Here is a 22,072-nt window from a genome sequence, read left to right as displayed (position 1 = left end):
TTAAAACAGGCTGTTTTTGCAGTTTTGTTTATATGTATAGACTGGAGAGTGAACACTTTGAAACGTTTTCCACCATATGGGCCCTTTAATGTTGCCAACTTCTAGATTTTTCTTATTTTGTTGCATTTAGTTCTGATTTCTTTACAAAAAATCCACTAAAAAATTTTAAGGACTGAATTTTTAATCGAATTGTTTCAGTCCTGAGGCCGATGCTCGGGTTAGCAACCCTACATCACCATCAAACGTCAAACTATCGTACATCAACAGCAACAAAGGCACTCATAATAGAGATTATACAGATACAGATTTGTTTTAGAGCACCAAAACAGGGATGCGGGTGCTGATCTGAACCCGAACGGCAGATCAGATCTCTGAAAGCTTTGTGCTTTCACAGTCTCGGCGAGAGCACCGCTCTTATCGGGCCTCTATTAGCATGTGATTAGCCTGGAGCTTATCAGTTAGCGATTAGCCTGCCTGAAAAAAAGCCCAAACTACTGAATATGCATGTGTACTTACACACGGGCAGGGCCTGACTGCGTTGCTGGGAAAGAAGCCAACCTCTCTCGTCGTCGGGATTTTGCCCTGGCACGGCACAGAAGTGTTAATTGCATTATATCTGCCTTGAAGCCCACCCCATTATCCCGCCCCCCCCCGCAAACCCCCCACCTTTCGCTTTAATAAATCCAAAGACAATTAGCTCCCAACAAGCAGCGCATCGCATTCACAGCCCCGGTTAATTACGGCTCAAACCTGCCCCTCAGCCACAACCCACACAGCAGCCTTCAGCACTGAATAATCATTGGCGTTAGCGTTAGCGTTAGCGTTAGCATGCCAATCATGACAACATGCTGAAAATAACAGAAGATGTTTGTTAAATATTGCAGTTTTTGGCGTTTATCAATTTCAGTAAAAAGCTCAGTGCAATGCTGACAAAGCTGAAGCGTCTTTGTGCTCATGTGCTAATGCTGTTTTTCCCAATGGGATCATTTCTCACTCGACTGAAGACCTGCATTTATATACACATACACATATATACACATATTTACAGTATATACAGATATATTGTGATTGTCGTAGCAAAATTTATAGGAGAAGTAAAACGCGTTCTTCAAAGTATATTAATTTAACAAGATTTTTAAATATGTTATTACTTATTTATTGTTTATATTGGCCCACACAGTCTAAACAGCAGCTGGTGTTTTTCCAATGAGGTAAAAATATAAATACAAAGTCGTCCCCAAGACCTAAAACACTATGCATGTTACGCATTTTAATGTAAATCAGTGGAACGCAATCTGAAGTAATTACGAGTAATTCTACACATTTCTGCTCAGTTTTCTATTTCTGTGTCATTCCTGAATACACTCAGTACTGGGCAAAACTTTCAGGCACCTGAGAAAATGATATGTGATATTTAAGTGATTTTATGTGTGTCAGTGTGTTTGTTTCTCCATTTCCTGCCCTCCCCTCGAGGAAGCCCAGTATTATCTGCAGGTATCATCCAATACCTGCTGTTGTGCTGGTCTGAGTGGATCAGACACAGCAGTGCTGCTGGGGCTTTTAAACACCTCAGTGTCGCTGCTGGACTGAGAATAGTCCACCAACCAAAAATATCCAGCCAACAGCGTCCTGTGGGCAGCGTCCTGTGACCACTGATGAAGGACTAGAGGATGACCAACACAAACTGTGCAGCAGCAGATGAGCTATCGTCTCTGGCTTTACATCTACAAGGTGGACTGACAAGGTAGGAGTGTCTAATAGAGTGGACAGTGAGTGGACACAGTGCACATACTAACACACCACCACCACGTCAGTGTTACTGCAGTGCTGAGAATGATCCACCACCCAAATAGTACCTGCTCTGTGAGGGTCCATGGGGGTCCTGACCACTGAAGAACAGAGTAAAAGGGAGCTAACAAAGTATCAGAGAAACAGATGGACTACAGTCTGTAACTGTAGAACTACAAAGTGCACCTATATAGTAAGTGGAGCTGATTAAATGGACAATGAGCGTAGAAACAAGGAGGTGGTCATAATGTTATGCCTGACCGGTGTATATATGGTAAATTTACAAGCACAAACAATTATAAATATACATAATTACACATAATTACTAGTATTATACACAATTACTTGAAATGAAACAAAAATCAAATAAAATTTTGTATATTCTTTACAAACATTTGGACATATTTTGTGTGTATATATGTCCACTATAATGTCCACAAGTCTGTAGACACCTGTGTTTCTTCTGAAATGAAGGTGTTAATAGTGAGTTTGTGCTGCAGTAACAGCCTCTACTCTTCACTAGATGTTGAACATTGCTCTGAGGACCTGATTGAGCATTAGTGAGGTCAGGTACTGATGTTGGATGGTCAGTTGTGGATCACTCCAACTCATCCCAAAGGTACTGGATGGAGCTCCATCACTCCAGAGAACACAGTTCCACTGCTCCTGGGGGGCTGTATACCCCTTTAGCCCACGCTTGGCATTGGGCATGGTGACCTTAGGACCATGTGTGGCTGCTCCAGAGCGTCCCATTCTATTGGTCAGTGCTTTTCTATGGCAATCAAAGCACTGGGCGACCGTAAAGTAGCCGAATTCTCATGAGAATAACTGTCCACATACTTTTCGGACACCATAATTCAAATCCAAAATGGTAATGCAAACATGAAAATGCAGCCATATCTCATAATCAAGGTCTGTAGCTGTTGCTGGATTTGGCAGCCGGCCTAAGTGGAATACAAATGAACTTCCCTCTGATATCACTGTGTAACTCTCCTCAACGAGACACTTATAGTTTGTGTGATGATGAAGGCGTTTTTGTCCTTCTTTTAACTTCTCTTTTATTAAAATGTAAAATGCATTTCGAGGAGGAAAAAAAACGGCGCCCCTGGCGCAGATTAGATATTAGATTGGAAAGCCGATCCTAAAGCATATCCGTGATTTATTTAGCCTAATAACATTTTCATCGCGGCTCCTGAAAGCCCTTTATATTTGTTAAGCCGCCCCAAATAGGCGCATGATAAAGATTAAACTTATTACCCCTACAGAGTAAACAGTTGGCAGCAGAACGAGATAAAATAAAATTAGAGTGATTGATTGTATTGTTCTGGCTTTGGGACAGATATAATTGTGTCGCGGTAACGTGGCAGACGAACGCTCGGGGCTTTATATTTATTTATATTTTCTTTATGTTTTCTCTTCCTCTGCGCCGCATGACCCCGAAGATTAACTGGCCTTATTAGCAGTTAAGTGGCGTTTTCACGCCAGATAAAATAAAGCAGCCTGTGTACATTATCATTCCACAGCTAACGCGCACACGGCGCGTCTGTTTATCTCGCACTGAACCTCCAGCTTCCTTTTTCTGTCTCGTTGTTTTCTCAGGCTGAAACGGTGGGTAAAAAAGTGGGGGACATACACACAGCGTGAATTCCCAGCCGAGCCATTAGCTCGGACAGATTGGAGCGACGACAGGAGGAAGATGGTAAATACAGCAGTATGATGGGGAGATATATACACACTCCAATCAGCCATAACATTAAAACCATCCTCATTTCTACACTCACTGTCCACTTCATCAGCTACACTGACCGTATAGTTTCACTCTGTAGTTCTACAGTTATAGACTGTAGTCCATCTGTTTCTCTGCATGTTCTTCAGTGGTCAGGACCCCCATGGACCCTCACAGAGCAGGTACTATTTGGGTGGTGGATCATTCTCAGCACTGCAGTAACACTGACGTGGTGGTGGTGTGTTGTGCTGGTCTGAGTGGATCAGACACAGCAGTGCTGCTGGAGTTTTTAAACACCTCAGTGTCACTGCTGGACTGAAAACCAAAAATATCCAGCCAACAGCGTCCTGTGGGCAGCGTCCTGTGACCACTGATGAAGGACTAGAGGATGACCAACACAGACTGTGCAGCAGCAGATGAGCTATCGTCTCTGACTTTACATCTACAAGGTGGACCGACAAGGTAGGAGTGTCTAATAGAGTGGACAGTGAGTGGACACAGTGTTTAAAAACTCCAGCAGCACTGCTGTGCCTGATCCACTCAGACCAGCACAACACACACTAACACACCACCACCACGTCAGTGTTACTGCAGTGCTGAGAATGATCCACCACCCAAATAGTACCTGCTCTGTGTGTTGTGTCTCTTGGACTAAACTGCTAATTTTCAGTCATAACTGTTAATCCAGGTTTAATCTGGGTTCATCTCGGTCTGGAAGACGGCTGGTCTCAGCGTCAAAATCTGCACATAAATACACTTTATACTGAGCCTGTTCTCCAGGCCTGGATTAGGTCTAAGCCTGGACTAAAATGGATTTTAATAATGAATCACTTTTGGCATTGCGATTTAGTCCAAGCTTAATCTTAATCCATTTATTAGAAGCTGCAGGATTATGTATCAGACTGAAATGGGCCACATAAAGAATGAATTTCATGCTTTTCTCTCTGAGTTTAACAGCTCGACTCATAAACAGCAGTGACTGATTCAGTGATGTGTAGACTGGATTTTTTATTTTAATTAGCATTGTTTCTTTTTGAGTATTTTTAAAACTTTACATATTTTGTTTTCTCTGCAGGGACAGAACAGTAGATTTCCTTTTCAGCATTTTCCTTCATTTTGAGCTTTAAAAAAGAAAAACGAAATAACCAGCAGTAACTGAAGTATTATTTCAGACTTACCTGCCACCAGCAGCTGTCCAGCTTAGCACTGATGACCTCGATGACATCACCAACCTGAACACTCAGTGACGGACCACCAGGAGGACTGGGGACCCCCAGATAATCTCTGATAACCAACATTCTGGGCAAACCTGTAAAACAACATAGACAAAGAAATTGTTTATTTATTTATTCATACATTTTTATATAACGGTTTTCCAACATCTCTTAATTCCTCAGAATAAAAACAGGCTGTTTTTGTTACTTTTGTTCCCCTTTAGACTGATATATGTAAATGAGCTCTGTTGTGATTGGGTGCCCTGTATTGTGCCTCGGTCAAAAAGCAGTCTGGGCTGACACTCCTTATGACTTTCAGCATGAATGAGAGGGGCTGCTGTAAGCTGACTGGGTGGGAAGATATACAAATATAATTTATAGTATAGAAATGAATTTAACTGTAGTTTGGTGGGGTTTAGTGGAGGTTTGGTTGGGTTTTTAGGGGGGGATTAATGGTTTTGTGGGGGGTTTGGTGGAAGTTTGATGGGGCGTTCGGTGAGTGTTTAGCAGGGGGTTTGGTCAGGGTTGGTAGGGGGTTTGGTGGGGTGTTTGGTGGGCATTTGGTGGGGGGTTTGGTGGGGGATTGGGTGAGAAATTGGTGGAGGTTTGGTGTGGGTTTGTTGGAGGTTTCATGGTGGTTTGGTGTAGGTTTGGTGAAGGTTTGGTGGAGGTTTAGATGGAAGTTTGATGGGGGTTTGGTAGGGGTTTGGTGGAGGTTTGGTGGGAGTTTAAGAATCATGTGTTCTTGAGTTCCACACAGAAAAGCTTTTTAAAACAGTCTTTAGTGAAAAGCAGAAAGTGGTGTACGTACTGACCTGGGTCGTACCGTTTCCTCGGAGTGATCTCTCTCTGTGGGAGAAGAACAGAGGGAATACATAATATGATTACTGTAGTGCTTTCAGTCGTGCACTCACTCACTGTAAAAATAAAAAATAAGCCTCCTTTTTAAACGATTAAAGCAAGAGTTAATATTGATCATTGTGCACACTGCATTTTGCATTTTATTGATTATTAAGACACATTAGACAAGCAGCTCTGCGAGGTACTTATGCCACAAATGTTCTCTCTTACATGAGTTTCCCAAAACTAAACAAAGAGCTTCTAATGCTGAGTAGTTTATAGTTAATTCATTGATGTGACAGCTGTGACTGAGCTCTTCTAAAGGATGAACAATAACAGCAGTAGTGGCGCAATCGCGAGTGATAAACAGCGACAAGAGTTGTTTTTATATTTAATATGTAAACAAGGTGCAGAATCCAGATCCAGCTTTTCTGGCACAAACTAAGCTCTGGGCAGGACACATTTCAACCAGTCAGGTTTGGAATCGTCACATGCTGATGTTGATGATGTTGATATTTTTCCATGGACGAAAGCCAGAAGTGAACCGGATTTTCTTTGTGAGTGAGTGAGTGAGTCATTATTAAGGTGTTTTTATTGTGTTTAATTGCTGTTTGTTTATTATGTCCGTTGTACAGGATTGTTTGACATAAGTGTTTGATATTGTGACTCTGATAACAGAATTATAAGGAATTTGGATTCAAAATATTCAGCGGAATGGCCACTAGAGGACACACCATGCATTGGTTTACACTCAGTTAAAACTAATTCAACTAATTCACTTTGTTAAAAATAAAAGTGAAGAAATTAAGATCCTCGACAATTAATGTGTTGAATCAGATACCAGATTTAACCGATGTCAACCGCAATTGTTTAGTGTTATTTACTTTAAAGTGACCTTCAATTCAATTTTGCACAATTAAAAGTTTTAGATATAAACAGAGTCATTCAGAGTGGTTCAGAGTGGTTTGGTGTGAAACGCTCTGTTCTAGAGAAACTTACAGAGTCAGAACTGTTTACAGTGGTGGTGATAGGAACCAGACGTCCACCTCTAAAAGCTCCCTCACAGAAAGTTCCTACATGAAATGGTTATGAATTCACTGCCTGATGACTGAGACACTGTTTTATGATAGATTAGAGAACTTAAACTCCATTCATGGTGGAGGGATACATGCAGGGCGCTGTGAGGCAAAATAGTCCCCAAAGAAAACTTATTATTTCAAATTTTCCACTATTTTCCATCATCAACATTCCATATAAACTCAGAAGACTCGTGTAGGTTCACTGGTGGTTCTGGATAGTAAATAAAATGCCTATATTTGTGTTGTAGTCATGGCGACCCCTGGTTCCTATCACCACCACTGTAAAGACATCTGAACCATTTCACACCAAACCACTCTGAATCACTCTGTTTACATCTCACACACTGAATTATGGGGGAATTTTGGAATGTGCTTCTTCTTGCATCTGTGGTAGAAAAACAGGTCAGTTTCTACAATATTACACACATGACTGAGCAGGACATCATGCTTCAGGGTTTTTTGAGTGATAAAGTTATTATAATGTGATGTGGACTGTTTCAAATTAATGATTTAATCAATAAAGGTGAATATGGAGAGATGTAACACATGTACAGTGCACTTTACAGATAAACCGCAGAGCGAGGCAGAGTCAGGCTGAAGCATGTCTGAATGAGTAAAAATCATCATTGAGCAAGTCCAGCTCAGAGTTTCAGTCTTACCTGAGTTTTAGATATCAGAGGATCTACAACGACAGAAAACGACAAACAAACATACAAATATGAAGTAATCAGCTTCAGCTCACTAACAATCTGAATAAAGATAAGCAAATAATAAAAAAGCAAAAAAACAGCAGCCACTTTTCTGGGTCTGACCTCATTCTGACCTTAACACAAAAAATGGCATTTTCAGTAGATAAACAGGCTGTTTGTACAGGTTAGTTTCCGTGTATGCGCTGTGGGTATTGAGGAGAGAACTGTATGTTTAAAACTTTAACAGTGTTTACAAACTGGGCCCTTTGATGTGAACATAAATAAGACCAGAGAGGAAAGTTTGCTTTAAGTTAGCTTGACAAAGCCACTGCCATGTTATCCCAGGTGGTTCCTAAGGTGTGGCTAGGCTGTTGCCACAGTATCCCAGGTGGTTCATAAGGTGTTGCTAGGCTGTTGCCACGGTATCCCAGGTGGTTGCTAAGGTGTTGCTAGGCTGTTGCAGTGGTATCCCAGGTGGTTCCTAAGGTGTTGCTAGGCTGTTGCCACAGTATCCCAGGAGGTTGCTAAGGCATGGCTAGGCTATTGTCATGTTATCCCAGGTGGTTGCCAAGGTGTTGCTAGGCTGTTGCTATGGTATCCCAGGTGGTTGCTAAGGTGTTGCTAGGCTGTTGCAGTAGTATCCCAGGTGGTTCCTAAGGTGTTGCTAGGCTGTTGCTATGGTATCCCAGGTGGTTGCTAAGGCATGGTTAGGCTATTGCCATGTTATCCCAGGTGGTTACTAAGGTGTTGCTAGGCTGTTGCTATGGTATCCCAGGTGGTTGCTAAGGCATGGCTAGGCTGTTGCCATGTTATCCCAGGTGGTTACTAAGGTGTTGCTAGGCTGTTGCTATGGTATCCCAGGTGGTTGCTAAGGCATGGCTAGGCTGTTGCCACGGTATCCCAGGTGGTTGCTAAGGTGTTGCTAGGCTGTCGTCACTGGCTTGCTCACCTGGAGGATTTACATTTAATGTTAAAACTTTGTCCTTAATGGATTTCTGTGAAGCTGCTTTGTGACAACATCAGTTGTAAAAAGCGCTATACAAATAAATTTGACTTGACTTGACTGTTTCTAAGGTATCCCAGGTGGCTGCTAAGGTGTGGCTAGGCTATTGCCATGTTATCCCAGGTGGCTGCTAAGGTGTGGCTAGGCTATTGCCATGTTATCCCAGATGGTTGCTAAGGCATGGCTAGGCTGTTGCTATGGTATCCAAGGAGGTTGCTAAAGTGTGGCTAGGCCATTGCTGTAGTATCTAGGGTGACTACTAAGGTGTTGCTAGGCTGTTGCTATGGTATCACAGGTAGTTGTTAAGGCGTGGCTAGGCTGTTAGGCAGTTGGTATAGAACCCCAGGTGGTTGCTAAGGTGTTGATAGGCTATTGCTATGGTATCTAGGGTGGTTGCTAAGGTGCTGTTAGGCTGTTGCTATGGTATCCCAGGCAATTGCTAACATGTGGTTAGGCTGTTGCCATGTTATCCAAGGTGGATGCTAAGGTTTTCCTAAGCCATTGGTATGGAACCCCAGGTGGTTGCTAAGGTGTTGCTATGTTATCCTAGGTGGTTGCTAAGACATTCCTAGGCCATTTCTATAGAATCCCAGGTGGTTGCTAAGGCATGGCTAGGCTATTGCCAGGTGGTTGCTAAGCTGTTTTTAGGTCATTGGTATGGAACCCCAGGTGGTTGCTAAAGTGTGACTAGGCCATTGCTGCAGTATCTAGGGTGATTGCTAAGGTGTTGCTATGGTATCCCAGGCGGTTGTTAAGGTGTGGATAGGCTGTTGCCATGTTAGAGCAGGTGGCTGCTAAAGTGTTGCTAGGCAGTTGGCATAGAACCCCAGGGGGTTGCTAAGGTGTTCTTAGGCTGTTGCTATTGTATCCCAGGCAGTTGCTAAGATGTGGTTAGGCTGTTGCCATGTTATCCAGGGTGGATGCTAAGGTTTTGCTAGGCCATTGGTATGGATCCTCAGGTGGTTGCTAAGTTGTTGCTATGTTATCCCAGGTGGTTGCTAAGACATGCGCCATGTTATCCTGGGTGGTTGCTAAGGTGTTGCTATGTTATCCCAGGTGGTTGCTAAGACATGCGCCCTGTTATCCTGGGTGGCTGCTAAAGTGTTGCTAGGCCATTGTTATTGAACCCCAGGTGGTTGCTAAGCTGTTGCTAAGCCACTGCTAGGGAAAAAATGTGAATGCTGTCTGTAAACCGTACATACGATCGGTCCCAATAGCACAAGCACACTATTCCTGTATAGGCTCTACAATACTGCAATGTTTCATGGTTCTAGCTCGAAAACTGTGACCCGTGAAAACAGTACCAAAAACACTAGAATAATAAAACAAGGAACAGTAACCACTGTCAAGCCAAATTTATTATTAACATTGTGCATTCTTACCTGCTCGTCCACACGCTGCCAGTCTGCCCAGACACTCCTTATGAGCCCCAGCTCCACACTTCGGACACAAGTAGCCCTGATTAAAGATCCCTCTGGGTGGACAGTGTCAACAAACACATAACATTATTACACATGAGCAAAATACCCTCCCTGGCCACTTTATCAGAAACTCCTCCCTTATAGCTCCACCTCACTGGTGCACTCTTAGAGACTGTAGCTCATCTACTGATGTAGAATTTGTGCAGAGTGGAAATATTGCCACAAGGTGTTTAAAATAAAGTGGCCAGTTAGTGGAAGTACAAGGCAAGTGTTTCCAATAAAATGGCCATTGGGTGGAAGTACAGGGTAGGTGTTTCCAATAAAGTGGCCAGTGAGTGGAAGTACAGGGAAGGTGTTTCTAATAAAGTGGCCAATGAGTGGAATAACAGGGTAGGTGTTTCTAATAAAGTGGCCAGTGAGTGGAAGTACAGGGTAGGTGTTTCTAATAAAATGGCCAGTAAGTGGAAGTACAAGGTTGATGTTTCTAATAAAGTGGCCAGTTAAAGGAACCACAGGGTAGATGTTTCTAATAAAGTGGCCAGGAAGGCCATCAAGACTGTAGCTTAAACATTTAATGCACAAATGCTACTTTTGGAAAAACTAACTATGTAATCTGTGTTAAACAGGATTTGATGGTTTAACTCAGGTTCATATGCTTAAATAGTATTTTATTATCTCTGGCATAATAAAAAATCATATTACTACCATCCTGATCATGTACAGCACATGAAATGACTATAAATTAAATTATTAATATGTGAACTATTATCTCTGTGGCACATTCACTGCTATAAACACATATTCAGAGCTAACATCTTTACTCACTCATTTTATCCATGAACTGTGTATGTAAATAAAGTGTAGGAGGTCACAGCTCCTGTTTTGGCTGCTGGTTTCACCTGAGGCTGTCTCACCTGAGCAGCATGTGGCACGAGCTGCAGGTGGTCACTCGCTCAAAGGTGTGCATCCGGAAATGGTGGGAGTTGTAGGTGGCATTTTCGGGTCTGATGTTGGACCTGGAGCAGAATTAAAGGGAAGTTAAAGTGATAGTTTGGCTTACTCCAAGTGTAGCTAGTCAGACAAGACATGCTTCATGTCCGAAGTGTGTTTCTTTAGTTCTACACTAGAGCTATAAGGCTAATGTCACTAAACAGATAAATAGGTGATAAAGACCACTATAGTCATGAGCCACTCTGTACTGTAAAAAAGTATTTTCACAAATACTTCAAAAACAGGCCGTTGCTCTGGAATCCCAAATGGTCGCTAAGGTGTTGCTAGGCCATTGCTATGGAATTCTAGGTGGTTGCTAAGGTGCTTCTAGACCAATGCAATTGAATCCCTGGTCATTAAGGTGTTGCTAGGCCATTGCTATTGAATTCCAGGTGGTTGCTGAGGTGTTGCTAGGCCAATGCCATGGAATCTCTGGTTGCTAAGGTGTTGCTAGGTTGTTGCTATGGAATCCCTGGTGGTTGCTAAGGTGTTGCTAGGCCAATGTCATGGAATCCCTGGTTGTTAAGGTGCTGCTAGGCCATTGCTATGGAATTCTAGGTGGTTGCTAAGGTGTGGCTAGGTTGATGCCATGGAATCCCTAGTTGCTAAGGTATTGCTAGGTTGTTGCTATGAAATTCTAGGCGGTTGCTAAGGTGTGGCTAGGTCGATGCCATGGAATCCCTGATTGCTAAGGTGTTGCTAGGTTGTTGCTATGAAATCCCAGGTGGTTGCTAAGGTGTTGCTAGGCCGTTGCTATGGAATTCCAGGTGGTTGCTAAGGTGTTGCTAGGCCATTGCTATGGAATTCTAGGTGGTTGCTAAGGTGTTGCTAGGCTAATGCCATGGAATCCCCGGTTGCTAAGATGTTGCTAGGCCATTGCTATGAAATCCCAGGTGGTTGCTAAGGAGTTGCTAGGCTATTGTTATGGAATTCCAGGTGGTTGTTAAGGTGTTGCTAGGTCGATGCCATGAAATTCCTGGTTGCTAAGGTGTTGCCAGACTGTTGCTATGGAATTCCAGGTGGCTGTTAAGGTGTTGCTAGGTCGATGCCATGAAATCCCTGGTTGTTAAAGTGTTGCTAGGCCAATCCCATGGAATCCCTGGTTGCTAAGGTGTTGCTAGGCCATTGCAATGAAATTCCAGGTGGTTGCTAAGGTGTTGATAGGAATTCCCGGTTGCTATGGTATTACTAGGCCATTGCTATGGTTGCAAATATGTGTATGTACACGACATTACTTTTCCACAGTGACAGGCAAAATTTGTGTTAAAATGAGAAGTTAAACCTCTGTCACTCTGTTACCTCACCTGAAAAATACCTTTACTGAAAAAACGTGACAAATAAAATGGCTGCAGCTTCTCCACCTTGCACCTTACAGGACTTAAAGGGAAAATCCACAGATTTCTCAAATTTCCTCCTTAATCCACTGTGTGAGATTCAGAGTGGTTTGGTGTGAAATGGTTCAGATGTCTTTACAGTGGTGGTGATAGGAACCAGGGGTCGCCATGACTACAACACAAATATAGACATTTTATTTACTATCCAGAACCACCAGTGAACCTACACGAGTCTTCTGAGTTTATATGGAATGTTGATGATGGGAAAATAGTCCTAAATGCCCTTCATGTACCTCTACACAATGAATTGCTGCTAAAAAATACAGTTCAGACCAAAACCTTATCTTAGAAATGTTGAAATACAGTGCATTGCATATTCTTAGCCGTTTCATGTAATAACTAGCATTTCACACCAAACTACTCTGAAGGACTCTGTTTACATCTTAACATTTATTCATATAAATCCCCTTTAAAGTTTCTGCTGCTGACGTCTTGGCACCAGATACCACAGGGCACCTTCAGAGGTCTCGCGGAGTCAATGCCACAGCGGGTCAGAGCTGTTTCAACAGCATGTGGAGGAGGAACAGCATTATGGTCATAATGTTTTGGCTCATCTGTGTTTATTGTTTTGGCTATGGACAAATAACCTGGCGACAGTCTGCCTGTTTGTTAGTGCTCAGTCTGATTACTGTGTTTATTCAGCTCGTGTTCAGTGTGTAAGGGCCCTTAGCTATGCAGTTAGCACCATGCTAATTGGCAACGTCAAAAACAGCTTCCATTACTTGCCTCGTAGCCCCAATGTAAAACTAAGTACAGCAAACTTCAGACACCAATCATGTCTTGGCTGATGGGCTGATTTGCACTAGCAGTGCCTGCTTTCAGAGGACAGAACGTTCCAGATCAAACGTTCCTCCATGGAAGTTTCCAGAAAGACCGAAAGTGGAGCGGTGGGAGAGCTCTTTATCTGAACGGCTGTGAGATTGATTTCTGTGTCAGGAGAGTGTGCGGTGTAATTTGTTGTCTGAAAGCCCCCTGCAGAACGCCGAGAGGAAACGTCATTACGGACCCTCAGCGTGGCGGCCCCTCTTTAACCCACGTGTTTACACATCCACCCCTCTTTTCAATCCCAGCACCATTACACCTCCAGCGTGGCTCTTATCAGCAGCGCTACCAGCCCCATCTCAGCGAAGCGAGCCCACCGCAGCACATTTAGGCCCCCCGCTATCTTTCTGAACGCTCCACATTACCGCACAATTACTCTTAATCACACTTCACGCCCTGTACAGTAAACCAGAATCTCAAACCACACAACAAACAGAGCGTCCCAGCACACCAAAACACACGAGGCCTCCACTGTGCGCTTTCTGATACTCGTGTGAAACACATCGAAACTTCTAATGTAAACCATACAGCAGGCTGCTCTGCGTATCATTTAGGCGAATGGAAGAGTCATTTCAGTACAAATGAGTGAAAGTTACAGACACAAACATGAACAAAATTCAGCGTCACCAAAGTAACTGTGCAGTTTGGCAAAGCTGCCGAACGCTGCATTTACACTTCTCAGGCATGTCGACGGACCTGAACCATCCTCACCCTTCAGTCTGCCGCGTGTGGGTGTTATGAGGGAGCGCTTCGCGAAATCCCACTGAAAAATAGTCTGGCTAAATCGATATTTATGTTCCATTCCACCTTAAACGCTACAGCTAATTTGAATAATCAGAAAGTCAACATGGAAATAATCATTATACTAATATTTTCCAAAATGTTAATAAGGTTAAACTTGGGAAGATCAGGATTTTGGTCATTGATCACCATTTGCAGTGTGACTGCAGCCTTATTTGCACTTAAGTTTGGTAAAATGGCCCATAATGATCAAAGATGTAATAGTAAAAATGCGATCAGTAAAAATGTGCAAGACATCAGTCTGTATGATCAAGCCCACATCTGGTCAGTGAGCTTACAACTGCAATAGCCCGAAACTCTTAAAGGACATATATAATTCAAAAAACAATAAAATTTCCCAGTTTCAACATCTGATATGTTGTCTTTGCACTATTTTCAATGAAATATGGAGTTTAAATGATTTGCACATCAATGCATTTTGTTTTTATTTACATTTTGCACAACGTCCCAACTTTTTTGGAAATGGGGTTGTAATAAAATAATCTTCATTGAAACAAGAACAAGAATATGAATAATAATGAAACAAATAAATAAAATGGGAAGAAATTATATTATTATATAAATATATATAAATAACAATGATACTATGAATGTTTGAATCCTTCTAAAATTAACATTTTGTGGACGTTCTCTGAACATTAAAAGAGATTTCATAGTCACTTGTTTACAAAAATGGTTCAGTGATAAATAACCATTCACTAAAAGGTTCTTTAGAGAACCAAAAGTGGTTCTACTGTGGAAACATCTACTGTGGAAACACTGTAAACATCACAACTCACATGGCCATCTGGAACTGGTCCAGCCATTTCTTCTTCAGCTCTTTGGTTTTGAAGAAGAACTCGAAGCCGCTCGCCCCCTGCTGGTGGGTCAGGTAGAAACCGTAGCACCACTGACGGAGCAGAGAAGAAGAAACAGGAACACTTAAAGACAGAAAATCACAAAGACGCCTCAAGAACTAAAGATAATATCAGATTTTTGTCCACCCTTTGCTTTTATTCCAGCTTCCGATCTTTTCAGGAGACTCACTTTCAGCTCCTCAAAGAATCTGCAGACACACCTCCAAAGTTCAGTCTTAGAAGCTGGTTGATCATTTTCTGAAGTAATCAAACACATTCAGTGGTGTTGAGGTCTGGACTCTGGGGTGGTCAGTCCATTGCTCAGCTTCTTTGTTTGATGTGTCCGTCTCCTTTTCTCAGTGAGGTTCTTCTTGACAGCTACACATCCTTTCAGACCCACAGCGCTGAGTCGTCTTCTCACAGGGGAAGGATGGACAGAAACACCTGTGGATGTTTTCAGATCTGAAGCAGCTTGATTTTCTCCTCTCTCTCAGAGATGAAAGCTTTAAGTGCTGTTTATCTGATGGGGGCAGTTTTGTTGTCTACCAGGTCTTCCAGGTGGTTGTTAGGAGTCACATGTTCTCTGTAGCTCTAGTCCCTTCGATGTTCTCCTTCCTTATGTAAGTGGATTATCTTATATCTAATCTCCTCACAAACATATCCTGAAAGATCAAAAAGTACGGACTGCGCTTTCTTTATGAACCTATGAACCTGGAGAGTCTTTAAGGAGCCCATGTCCACATTTTTTCTGTATTTGTCCCTGACATCGTAATTCATTTCTACATGACCCCTTTCCAACCTCACCTTATCCCTTAGAATCAAACAGAACAAAATGAAAAAGGTATAAAAACAAGAAGAAAGGTATAAAGGTCACAGCTGAGGTCAGCTAGGCCAAAAGTGGAGCTTCTGATCGTCTACAGCTTTCTGCATCTTCACTGCAGCGCACAGCAGGAGGGAGTAAAGCGTGTACCGCACTACAGATCAGAGAACACAGAGCGCAGATCATACAGAGAGAATGAAGAGTGTAACTTATTCTCCTTACTTTACTCCTTCCTTACGCAAGAGGATTATCTTATATCTAATCTCCACCCATTCATCTTACAGCAGTTAGCCCCGCCCATTCAGCCTACAGCAGTTTAGCCCCGCCCATTCAGCCTACAGCAGTTTAGCCCCTCCCATTCAGCCTAAAGCAGTTTAGCCACACCCATTCAGCCTACAGTTTAGCCCCGTCCATTCAGCCTACAGCAGTTTAGCCCCACCCATTCAGCCTTCAGCAGTTTAGCCCCACCCATTCAGCCTAAAGCAGTTTAGCCCCACCATTCAGACTACAGCAGTTTAGCCCCACCCGCTTAGCCTACAGCAGTTTAGCCCCACCCGCTTAGCCTACAGCAGTTTAGCCCCACCCATTCAGCCTACAGCAGTTTAGCCCCACCCGCTTAGCCTACAGCAGTTTAGCCCCACCCATTCAGCCTACAGCAGTTTAGCTCCACCCATTCAGCCTACAGCTGTTTAGCCCCACTATTCAGCCTACAGCAGTTTAGCCCCACCCGCTTAGCCTACAGCAGTTTAGCCCCACCCATTCAGCCTACAGCAGTTTAGCTCCACCCATTCAGCCTACAGCTGTTTAGCCCCACCATTCAGCCTACAGCAGTTTAGCTCCACCCATTCAGCCTTCAGCAGTTTAGCCCCACCCATTCAGCCTACAGCTGTTTAGCCCCACCCATTCAGCCTACAGCTGTTTAGCCCCACCCATTCAGCCTACAGCAGTTTGGTATTGGAGTGGGAGATTTCTGCTGATTAAACGTTGTGCTGTTCCTGGCCTTCAGGAAGCAAATGGATCACTGCAGCTGAAACAATCCACCCCACTAAGGATCTGAAAGTTGTTTTTCCCCTACGGCCCTGAGGATTTCAGTCCCAGCTTAACAGTCTGTTCCATGGCCTGCTTTTTGAACGAGGCACAACCAATCAGAACAGAGCTCATTTACATACACATATTCCATTTGCATGTAACACATAAGACATCAGTCTTAAAGTCACAGTGAAATAATCACCCGGAACGAAGAGAAGCTGGAAAGTGGTTGTGAAAAGATGGATTACAACTGTTTTTGGTACCTAGAACCACATAAACTTTAGAAAATATGGAAAAATATTTAACTGTGGAACTGGGCCTGTAGACTCTACTGTCTCTGACCACTGGATGATCAGAGATTTGTGTTGTCATTGTCAGTCTGGCCACACATGTGACTGCTCTGCCTCTGCCAGCTCGTCTAGCTTAGCGCATGCTAACACGCTGGGCCGCTGTATCTGTCATCATCCATCAGCACTAATCAAGCACACCACCATCTGCCTGCCGCAGTGTGGGATCAGAATCAGCTCACAAGCCCGTCCAACGGGATTCATGCTCATGTGGTAGATACACGCTCGGTGGCCACTTTATTAGAAACGCCTTACTGGAGTACAGGCAGAGAGAAAGAGGCGGCTGTGCCAGCTGCACGTAAGATCAAACGTAGGCTAATTATAATGAGCCTCCTATGATGATATTCTGTGGTGAGTTATTCACTCAGCACATTCAGAACCCTAAACACGTTTAGTCACTATTATTGTTCATTGTCAGGTTCACGTTTTACAGCAGACACGGTCAAACGTCAGCATTGTTCTCCAGCAGAACCCGATAAATTCAGCCAATCAGCTCACAGTATTTGGGTGCGGTGACGCAGCACTGCCACCAACAGTTTCAGGCAGAATGTTAAACGCATAGAAGTGTACTTTGGTAAAGATACTGGTTCTATATAGAACCATGAACACTCAAAGAACCCTGTGCATGTTTAAAGCGTTATTTGCGTCATGAAAATTTCATCAGGTTGACACAGAATGTGTTGTAGACGGTTCTACATAGAATAGAACCTTTTTGAAAATGGTTCCATATAGCACCGAAAAGTGTGCTTGACATTGTAACAATAGAAAAACCCTTTTGGGTGCCATTAAGGGTCTTTCAAGGGTCATCTTTACTAAAGAACCCTTGAAGAACCACCTTTTTTAAGAGTATAGAAGTGTGAAGATGGTTCTTTAAAGATAATGATTGTATATAGAACCATAAGCATTCTAAGAAACATTTGCATGGTGAAATTGTTCTTCAGATTGATGGAGAATGTGTTGTATATGGTTCTATATAGCACCAAAAAGGGTTCTTCTATTCTTAAAAGCTTGACATCATAACAATAGCAGAACCATTTTTGGTGTTGTCAAGAACCCTTATATAGAACCATTTACAACACATTCTCCATCAATCTGAAGAACGATTTCACCATGCAAAGAACCATTCAACCATGCAAATAGTTCTTTGAATGTTTATGGTTCTAGACTTTACTACAGAACCCATAAGGAACCGTCTGTTTTAAGAGTGTAGTAGAGCTTTAATTGGGCCTGAAATGTAGTCTAAACCCCAAAATAGACCCATATCTGTCTGTCTGAGTCCGAACCGACTGGAACCACGTCACGCTTTGAGTCGAGTGTCACTCGGTTCTCAGTCAGCATTTGGTATCAGATGGTTCTAAGTTCTGAGGTGTGAATATGACAGTGATGACATGCTTCTCCATCTTAATCCAACACTTCAAATTTCCTAAAGTCACCAGCACAGTGACCCTCAGTGTGACTCACCCTGAGCCCGTCTAGCGCCGTGACCTACTGACCTTCCTGCAGTCTTTATCTGTGGTGGGGTTGTTGGTGATTTTGTACAGGCTCAGGTCAATCATGTCCTTCATCTCGTAGTTATCCCCTCGCCGCTTACACACGATCGCGGCCGCATCAAAGAGAAAGATATGCCTGTAATGTCAATGAAGGTCATTTTGAAACATTATTTCAAAATATTATTTCATACAGTTTAGTTATTCGGACATGCACAAAGACTAGGGAGCAATAAACCATGTAAACTATAATCAGACACTGAATAAACAAGCAGAGAACAAACCAAACACTACTGATGTAAGAATAATAATAATAACAATAATAACAATAATAATAATGAATACATAAATAATGACATAGTGCCTACTACAACTAAAAATAACAATAATAATAATAATAATAATAATAATAATAATTCTTGTTCTAATTATTATTCTTATTATTCTTTCTCTTATTATTATTATATATAAATACTGATGTAGTAACTATTATTATTACTACTACTACTAATAATAATAATAATATTAAACACATTAATAAAAACATAATACCTATTACTACTACTACTACTACTACTAATACTACTACTACTAATAATAATAATGATAATAATAATAATAATAATAATAATAATAATAATTCACTGTTTTTGGAACAAAACCTTGTATCTCCAAAATGGTAACTTTACAGGAGAAGGAAAAAACCTACTTTTTAATGTAAGTCAATGGAACCAGACTTTTTTCCAAGTCATTTTGGGTCGTTTCTTTTGGTCCATTCGTCATGAAATTTACATACAATGTAAAGGACAACAGGTATTTTCAAATTATGTCAAAAACATAAATGGAGATACGAGGCTTTGTTCCGACAGCAGCGAATTGTTACCATTATTTTTATGAGCCTCATCATAAAATTGTTATTATTATTATTATTTACAAATGTGAAAATAAATGGGAGAAATATTTTCTTAAAGGTTTTTGTAGATACATAAATGTTCTACAGAGACGTCTGTGTTGGCATTAGAGTTTTGTTTGTTTGTGCAGATCTGTACCTGTCCTGCCTGCGTTTGTCCACATTTGTGGCCAGTCGAACTTCTCCATCACCCTTCGGCCGTCCGTATTTCAGCAAGGACTGATTCTGTTTGCGGGGGGCACACATTTATGAGCAACACCGATATTTATTGGCTTCTAGAAAAGTTTCATCTTACGAGCTTTTTTTTTGCTTAAAAAAATTGAAAACTGAAAAAAAGTCCTGGAATAAATGCGCTGAAGGCTGATGAGCATTTCATATACTGGCAAAACCACAGAGAGGCATTTTCATTCATTATATGCTAAAATCAAATTATTAATGAAGAGACGATGTGGTTTATATGCAAATTAATGCAAGATATGAACCTCTATGCTGATCAACAAGCCACAGAAAATGGGCAGAAAATGGACCTACAGACTGGTTCTACATGAGGAAAGGAGCAGGACAGGGCTGCCCACTGTCGCCATTCTTATTGAACCTGTATGCTGAACATATAATAAGAGAAGCAGGACTGGAGGAAAGATTCAAGATCAGTGAAAGAAACATCAACAGCCTTGAATAGATATCATTATTATTACTTATTATTAATTATACATGTGGCTTTGGTGGCAGTTATTGTGTCCAAGGCCTCTAATTTTGCTTCTTTTAAGTTTCCCAGCTAAACTTTCCTAAGTTCTAAACCAAGCAAACTTTCTTCCAAGTAAATCAAACCAGTAAAGTGTAAGAACCAAAATATTTTCGAGTGATTCCAAAAGAAAGGCTGTACGAAATGAAGAAAATACATATATTGTGAAAATATTTCTTCATATTGTGACTGATTGACTTTGCACTTTATTAAAAACTGGGGTCCACGAACTCGCCTGCAATATCTCTATATCTGTGTCTGAGTCTTTGTGATGATCCAGCACAGAAATCCAGTTCAAACACTTCCTGAATCTGTAGAGTCGCCCTTTCCATTCCATCTTATCACGAGATCATACGAGACTCACATCCGGAGTTATGAGCCTATGAAGAGGGGCTGAGATACACGTCATCTGCCTCTCACCGTGTGGAGCTGGTGGATTCGTGTGTCCGTCTACATTCTGTGTGAAACTGACCAATGGACACTCAGGAGATCACTAAGGACTGACCGTCATGCCGGAAACCCTTCATTCTTCATTCAGTCCACATCGGAGACTGATGTGAAACGGCGTGCAGAGAGTTTACAGCTGCTGAAGCTGCTGCAGCGGTTTTGGAAAGTAGTGATGAAGATAACGGAGCATTTAGATATGAAACATATGAGGATCATGATATATGAAGAGCCTTTAAAGGAGAGTTTAAGAAGAGATGGACTAATCTAGAGAGAATGACCTCAGAACCCAAAAAACTAACCAGAATAACCTCCTTTTGTTGGACTACATGAAAATACTCATTCACAAAAACACCCACAGAAACTCTTCAGGTGCTGTGATTGGTTAGAGAGCTCATTTGCATTGCAGTATTCTGACATATCAGGACTGTAAAAGCAAACATCACAATAACGATTAACAAACAATTTATCGCAAATACATTTAACCAAGACTGTAGATGCTCTGCTTAGATTTGTGCGTTTGAGCTGAAAGACACTTTGGAAATAACATTGTATTGTGTTATCAGACTCACCAGATTCTCGATGGATCTCTGGTACTGATCGATCTCACGCAGAGTTTCATTGTCCCGCTTTACTTCATTAACATACTGAGCTAAGTCCTGTTCAGCACACAGAGAGGCAAAAGAGAGCGAATAAAACACATCGTTAATCAGTCAATATCACTATTGTACCTAAATACAAAATGCAATTGTTAATATTATTGAATATTCAGCCTTTTGATGCTTTTGCCACTTCATTTTCTGAAAAAGGCTGAGGAGACATTTCCCCATCTGAGCTCTGAAAATGAGCACTAAGTCTGTAATATGATGAAACTCATCACACTGTTCACACTATTGAACTCTAATTACACCGTTACACCACATTAGATCAAAAACAGTGAGATAAAAGCTTCATATATCATACTAAGCTTCACCAAGCTTCTGTGGCATCTTTAAAGGGTTTGAATTACCAAATTCGTATTTAAAAAACTATAAAGTATCCAGATCCTAGATATTTACCACGATTATGTTCTGATCTACTTAAACTCAAGGCATTCACAGAGATAGTAATAAGCTAAATATATACAAAATCATCAATTATAGGGTACTTTCTTTTAGGAGGTGTCTGTCCCAAACACTAACCTCTAAATTTACACATAATTTACACAAAATAACAAAAATTCAATTATTTTAATCTTGTTTAATTTATTTTAAAGTGAGGTTGAAAGATTTAGATTTATTGTGGTTTAATTTTTAAATGAAAAACTTTGTTAAAAAATGCATCAGTACTGAAAGAGTTTTAGTCTGTAGGCGGAGCCTTATTTTAGCCACGCCCCTGCCTTTCAGAGCAGGAGGTGAGGCTGCATCCCTGTCCCTCATGGCCACATGGTGAGCAGTTAGATCCCATTGTTTTGAAGTAAATGAGTCCCAAAGTCTGAAAATCAGTGTGGAACATTAAGAATCGTCATATTTTCTGCAGTTCAGCATTTTTAGTGTTTTAATGTAAAATATGATGATTTTCTGTGTGAACAGCTGTTCAGAGCTGTGTTTGCTGGTCATGAACTGCTGAGTTTCTGAGCTCAAAATGAGCTAAAATTGTCACCAAAACAGTCACTACTGAAACAGTCACTACTGAGACAGTCACTACTGAA

The 22,072-nt window shown here is 41.6% G+C and overlaps 1 protein-coding gene across 1 annotated transcript in view; it reads right to left on the bottom strand.

Annotated features, from left to right (window-relative positions):
• The window catches only part of vav3b (vav 3 guanine nucleotide exchange factor b), a 92,594-nt gene that overhangs the window by 16,456 nt on the left and 54,066 nt on the right, over positions 1–22,072 (bottom strand). The window contains exons 12-21 of the mRNA XM_036556610.1: positions 20,955–21,041; positions 19,336–19,421; positions 18,293–18,425; positions 14,547–14,656; positions 10,675–10,776; positions 9,722–9,813; positions 7,307–7,329; positions 5,544–5,577; positions 4,693–4,823; positions 517–582 (exon numbers count right to left, since the gene is read on the bottom strand). Coding sequence (XP_036412503.1) covers positions 517–582; positions 4,693–4,823; positions 5,544–5,577; positions 7,307–7,329; positions 9,722–9,813; positions 10,675–10,776; positions 14,547–14,656; positions 18,293–18,425; positions 19,336–19,421; positions 20,955–21,041 — 864 coding nt within the window. The remainder of the gene's footprint in view (positions 1–516; positions 583–4,692; positions 4,824–5,543; positions 5,578–7,306; positions 7,330–9,721; positions 9,814–10,674; positions 10,777–14,546; positions 14,657–18,292; positions 18,426–19,335; positions 19,422–20,954; positions 21,042–22,072) is intronic.

Source organism: Colossoma macropomum, unplaced genomic scaffold, assembly GCF_904425465.1.
Source record: "Colossoma macropomum unplaced genomic scaffold, Colossoma_macropomum, whole genome shotgun sequence".
NCBI lineage: Eukaryota > Metazoa > Chordata > Actinopteri > Characiformes > Serrasalmidae > Colossoma > Colossoma macropomum.
This window is presented reverse-complemented; position numbering and strand designations above follow the sequence as displayed.